Source organism: Eptesicus fuscus, chromosome 17, assembly GCF_027574615.1.
Source record: "Eptesicus fuscus isolate TK198812 chromosome 17, DD_ASM_mEF_20220401, whole genome shotgun sequence".
Classification (NCBI taxonomy): Eukaryota; Metazoa; Chordata; class Mammalia; order Chiroptera; family Vespertilionidae; genus Eptesicus; species Eptesicus fuscus.
Window position 1 is genome coordinate 39,511,075 of NC_072489.1, and position 6,340 is coordinate 39,517,414.

At 34.5% G+C, this 6,340-nt stretch overlaps 1 protein-coding gene across 1 annotated transcript; it reads left to right on the forward strand.

The window, feature by feature from the left end:
- Positions 1–665: 665 nt before the first annotated feature.
- On the forward strand, positions 666–5,361 carry ZNF518A (zinc finger protein 518A). Its single transcript, XM_008144114.3, has one exon. The coding sequence runs from the start codon at positions 666–668 to the stop codon at positions 5,112–5,114; it is 4,449 nt and encodes a 1,482-aa protein (XP_008142336.2). The 3' UTR covers positions 5,115–5,361.
- The last annotated feature ends 979 nt before the right edge of the window (positions 5,362–6,340 follow it).

Consider the following 6,340-nt stretch of genomic DNA (forward strand, 5'->3'; position numbering starts at 1 on the left):
TTAAACATAAATTATCCTTGAGGTACATAAGGAAGTAGAAAATATGGAGGGAAGTGTGTTGAAATTTTTACAAACTGGTACTATCTATAGAGTTAATAATCAAGTGAGAAAGTTAATGATACTAGTATATGTATATAATTGGAATATAAGGTTTTAAGGGCTCTCTTTTTAAGATTTTAAAAATCCTGTTTAAAATTAACAATATCATCAACTTAATATAAAAATCTTAGAGCTTAAGGGTGCATTTCCAATTGTGGTTTTCTTTAGATGAAGTACAGAGAAGTTGAAGTTTGCCCAGTGTGACACAGCAAAGTTGGAAGTAAAGCTTGTATTCCCTGACTTCCATGTTAGAATTATTTCTACTTCAAACTATTGCTTCTTGGTAAGCTGTTCTTAAAATAATTAACAGGTATTTTATTAATTTTTTATTCATGTATTTGAGCAACATTCCTATGTTGTGTCAAAATCAGCTTAAAAATAAGAAATTTACTGATAACTTTTGTGATGAAAATTTCAACTCTTTGTTTGGTTTTAGGTGAGTTAATGTGGGAAAAATCCTGGTATTGTGAAGATGTTGCGGCATAATCTTGTTTCCTGTTTAAATTACAAGTAATATCAAGAGTTTTCAGAAAAAAAAAAATTGGGTTATTTTTTTTGGTTAAATCATGCCATCTGAACAGAAACAGTTATTTTTTGATGAAAATCAAGCTACTTTAAAACAAGATTATGATGTGAAAAATGACATAGTTGATACTATCAGATCAGTAATTAAGCCAGAAATTTTGGAAAGTAGTTTTCATTATAAACTGAAAAATGTGAAAATTGATTTGCCGAAGATAAACATTCCAAATGAAGTCCTATTGAAACATGAAGTTGACAAATACAGAAAACTATTTCAGCATAAACCACAGACTGCAAGGAAATCTATCAATATGAAGACTGGAAGCTGTATAGAGGAGTGTATGTTGCTTCATAAGTCTGAGAAAGTTGAAGAAACGGGTATAAAAATGTCTGCAAAAGTACTCAGTTTCAACTGTTTAAAATGCCAAGATAGCACTCGATATAGCCCAAATGATTTGCAAAAACACTTTCAAATGTGGCACCAGGGTGAATTACCTTCCTATCCTTGTGAAATGTGTAGTTTTTCAGCAAATGACTTCCAGATATTTAAACTACACAGACGAATCCATAGAGGCACTTTAGTAAAATGTGACATTTGTAATGATGAAAAAATATATACTTTATTAGACTTGACAAAACATTTTATATCCACACATTGTGTAAATGGTAGTTTTCAATGTGAAAAGTGCACATTCTCCACCCTGGATGTTGGCACATTTGTTCAGCACATTCATAGACACAATGAAGTCCATTATAAAAGTGATAAATACCATCATATATATTTTGCCAGAGGAGAGATTCAGAAGCAACTTCATGTTCATTCTGTTACATTTCCCTTCAATTGTAAATATTGTAGATTTGGTACCTCAAAGAGAGAGTACCTTGTGAGACATGTTTTAACTTTACACAAAGAACATTTATATGCGAAAGAAAAACTGGAAAAAGACAAATATGAAAAAAGGATGGCACAGACTTCAGTAGGACTTAAGCTAATACTTAAAAGATACAAAATAGGTACATCTAGGAAGATATTCTGGAAACGTAAGAAAATGAACAATGAAAGTGATCCAAGTATAGAACAAAACACTGAAGTGCTTAAAAACATGAACAAAACACAGGCTAAATCTGAAGACCAGAGCCATCTTACTCAAGAACATTTAAATGAAGAAAAGGATGAACGACTACACTGTGAGAATAATGATAAAACTGCTGAGTCAGAGTCAGAAAAGCCAACTCTTCTGTCCACTGGACAGTATAATAAAGCTGGAGAGCTATCAAATATTACTTCTGGTTCCTCAAAAACTGCTGTACAAGGACCTACAGTGGTAACGGTGAAAAATAATAGAATAACAGTTCCAGCTAACTATAGTGCTAAGTTTATGGGCTTCAAGATGGTGGATGGAAAACAACATATTGTAATAAAATTGTTGCCTACCATTAAACAGAACTTATGTTCACCAGGCTCACAGTCAGATGCTGCAAAGGACAGTACTGCTAATTTGCAGCTGCAGACTTTGGACACCACTGGATTTTTAACAAGAGTAAAAACTGAGGTAAGTGACACAGTTTACATGAAAGCACCTACATTTTCATGTTCATCTCCTATACCTGCCGGGAAAGTAACTTCAGAAAAAGAAATAGCTGTGCTATCTCAAATGAGTAATACACTCCAAACAGTGGATGATGAAAAAAGTGTATCTTCTTTGCCAACATCATCAGAATTAGTTACATCATCGGTGAATTTGACCCCAAAAGTTGAAACAAGAGATAATGTTAACTTATTGGGAAGTCATGTTACTCATAGTCGCCCTAAGGTTTCAGATACTGACATTAAAAGTCCAGATAAAGTCAACTCTACTACCAAACCAAATGCATACAAAAGTGGAGATATGCATAACTATTGTATTAATTATGTCAACTCTGAATTACCTGTTGAATCTTTCAACCAAGGATCATTACCTTTTCATAATTATTCAAAAGTGAATAATTTAAAAAAACGTCGTAGGTCTTTAGGAATAGCAATGTGTGAAAGTCCTCAAAGAGAATCTTCATCAAGCAAGACAGTTGTTCAGCAACCAGTAAGTGAATCAGTCTCATCACTAGTGAAAAAGGAGAGCTCAAACTCAGATAGTATGTTAACTAGCCTTTTAAATACTAAAGATGAAATTTTAAAAACTCAAGCTGAAATAGAAGAACAGTGTGTTTTAGAAAAAGGACAAGACATTGATGAACAGAGCCTGTATATTAATGAAAATCAAAATTTAGAGAGCATAACTGAAAAATCTAATGATGACATTTCTGTTGTTGAGTCACCTGTGATGCCTAGAATCACATCTGTGTTTTCTCTTCAGAGTGAACAGGCATCAGAATTTTTGCCACCTGAAGTAAACCAGTTGCTTCAAGATGAATTAAAGATAAAATCTGATGTAAAACAAGACTCTAGTAACACTCCAGATAAAGTCCTGTCACTTCACTGTGACCAGTCATTTCAGAAACATGGAGAAGGCAAAATTATTGAATCTTCAAAGGACTTCAAAGTACAAGGCATCTTGCCAATTCCATCTTGTGGTATGGGGATTAATGTGCCACCAAATTATCTGAATTTAAAATGTCATGGAAAAGAAACACAAATGCTGTCAGTGTCACAAGATGTGAGAGATTCAGAGAAGACACCTAAAATTTCAGGTATTGGCACACTACTTAAGACTCAATCAGATGCAATAATAACGCAGCAGCTCGTAAAAGACAAGTTACGTGCCACTACACAAAACTTAGGTTCTTCATATATGCAGAGTCCACTTGTAAATTCAGAACCAAAAAAAGCTGTATTTGTTCAGACTACAAAAGGCTTTTTTGTACCATTGCACATTGCTAATAAGCCTGGACTACATGTTGTTTCAGGAAAACCACAGGTTAATATGCAAGGTGTACCTGCTACTCTTCTTTTAAACAAGAAACCTGGGATGATTTTAACATTTAACAATGGGAAATTTGAAGGTGTTAACACTGTAAAAAGTGAGAATGCTCAAGCTTGTGGAACTACAGCAAAAGAGCCTTGCAGAACACCTTTTTTAAAGGTAGAACCAAACAGTAATTGTCTGACACCTACACTTTGCTCCAGCATTGGCAGTTGTTTGAGCACGAAAAGTAGCTCAGAAAATACTTTGCCATTAAAAGGCCCTTACATTATTAAAACGCCAGTAAGTTCTTCAGGGAAACCTGTGCCTCCTCCTAATATAATAATATCTGAGCATCCGAGCACTAAGTCAAATATCTTGGATCCAGCAAAACAGCAGAACGAGATTTTTCCAAAACCACCTCTTTTTACCCTCTTGCCTGATGGCAAACAAGCTGTTTTTTTGAAGTGTGTGTTGCCAAATAAAACTGAGCTGCTTAAGCCTAAATTAGTCCAAAATAGTACTTATTATCAAAATATACAGCCAAAGAACCCTGAAGGGACACCACAAAAGATATTGCTGAAAATCTTTAACCCTGTTTTAAATGTGACTGCTGCTAATAATCTGTCAGTAAGCAACTCTGTATTCTCATCGCAGAAAGACAATGTATCATCTAATCAGACTGCAGGAGGAGAGCAAAAAGAGCCAGACTCTTCTAGAGATGCCTTACCCTTCTTACTAGATGATATGATGCCAGCAAATGAAATTGTGGTAACTTCTACTGCAACATCTGAATCTTCTGAGGAACCAGTACATGCCAGTGACCATTCAGAGGCCAGGGTATTGAGGTGTAAAACAAATTGTACAGTTGGAAGAAGCTTTAATAAACAAAAGACTTCACCCCAAAATTTTTCAAGAATAAAAACTCATGTAAGAAGTAAAGATTCTGAAACTGGCAGTGTATCTAGAAACAGAAACTGTAAACGAAAGTGTAGGGATAGTTACCAAGAACCTCCAAGAAAAACAACATTACACAGAAAGTGTAAAGAAAGGGTTAAACCTGAAGATGTCCATGAATCATTTGGATTCAGCAGAGCTAGGCTTTCAAAAGATTCAGTCAGAACATTGCGACTTTTCCCCTTTAATTCCAAACAGCTTGTGAAATGTCCCAGGAGAAATCAACCAGTTGTAGTGTTGAATCATCCGGATGCAGATGCACCAGAAGTAGTAAATGTAATGAAAACGATTTCCAAATTTAATGGACATGTACTTAAGGTTACATTGTCAGAAAGAACTCTCAGTGCTTTACTGAAACCAGTTTGTGGTAAGCCTTCTAAAACAACTTGTGATTTTTCCAAGAGGCACAAAACATTTAAACCTATTAGTTCAGTGAAAGAAAGATTTGTACTAAAACTAACACTCAAAAAGACAAGCAAAAACAATTACCGGATTGTGAAAACTACCTCTGAAAATGTTCTGAAGGCTACATTTAACTGCTGGTATTGTGGGAGAGTATTTGACAATCAGGATGCTTGGGCTGGTCATGGGCAGAGACATTTAATGGAAGCTACTCGTGATTGGAATATGTTAGAATAATTTACTGTAAATTACCAAGGAAAAGAAAAAACTATCTTAGGGGAAAACCATGGATTTAACTACCTTAATTTGGACATTTTCTTCTTCAACACTGTACCTGAAATTAAACATTTCAAAAGTGATATATTCCATAGAGGAGAAAAGGTTTTATGTGTGATGTTTGAAAATGTTATTAGTGCACACATAGGTTTTGAAAGAAATTCATCACAGCACAGATGTATCTTGATTTTATTTTTTAAAAATGTGTTCTTGGGAAGTTACTGCTAAAGAAAGTTTTGATAAAAATGTTTTCCCAATTTAGTTCTTCAGTGACTTGGTAATGGCTGACAGGCCCATCATTCCTTCTCTTCCACCAGCCTTATGATTCTGATTAAGTATAGTTCCTCTGTAGAGCTCTTTCACCATGGAACTGAAGGAGTTTCACATTATTTGTGAGGATATATTAAGAGAGCTTGGGTAAAGAACTTACTCTACATCTACTAAGTATATAGTTCTTTTGAGAGTACATTTAATTCAGTACAGTACAATTCATAACATTTGAAGACAGTTTTTGATAAGTAAGTTATTTTTCTCTCATAAGCTGTGGCCCATGTCAGAGATTGTAACACTCTTCCTTGCAAGGTATTTTCTAAATGGCAATCTCAAACATTGCAGTAGACGGGTAGCCTTGAAAGAATTAAACTCTCTAGGTCTAGGATGACGTCCAGCTAAAGAACTTGAACACTTCTGTTGATTATATTCTCCAGTGATTCCCTTACCTAGAATTATGATTATTTGACTTAAATTGTTTGTCCCCCATAAACCAAATTGTCAATTTTTTTTGGCTGTCATCCCTTTAAAAAAAGTGGAACGTAGAAACATTTTCAAGGGAATGGTTTTTCTCAAAACCTAAAAACTACAGAAACAGTATTTTGAAGCAAAATTAGTAAAGTGAGAAATATTTTTGTCTGTATTTAATTAGTGTCTGAACGTCTCCACATTGGGACAAACCATTTTTGTTAGCATCTTTTCAGTATGTCATAACCCAAAGCAGATTATTTTCTTACTGTTGGTGGTTGAAAATAAGCATTAATAATGTATTCAGTGGTGGTGCATAAAACTTCAGGATGGATTCCTAAGGGACATATCCAACAGGTAAAAGTTTTAAAATGGATATATTCATGGCGAGGACAGAATCATCAGTTTAAACTTTTCAGTTTGTAAGTTTGGATCAAGTTTTGTTGGGT

What these genes read in the sequence shown, in the direction of transcription:
- ZNF518A (XM_008144114.3), top strand. Translation starts at nt 666, where the DNA reads ATGCCATCTGAACAGAAACAGTTATTTTTTGATGAAAATCAAGCTACT.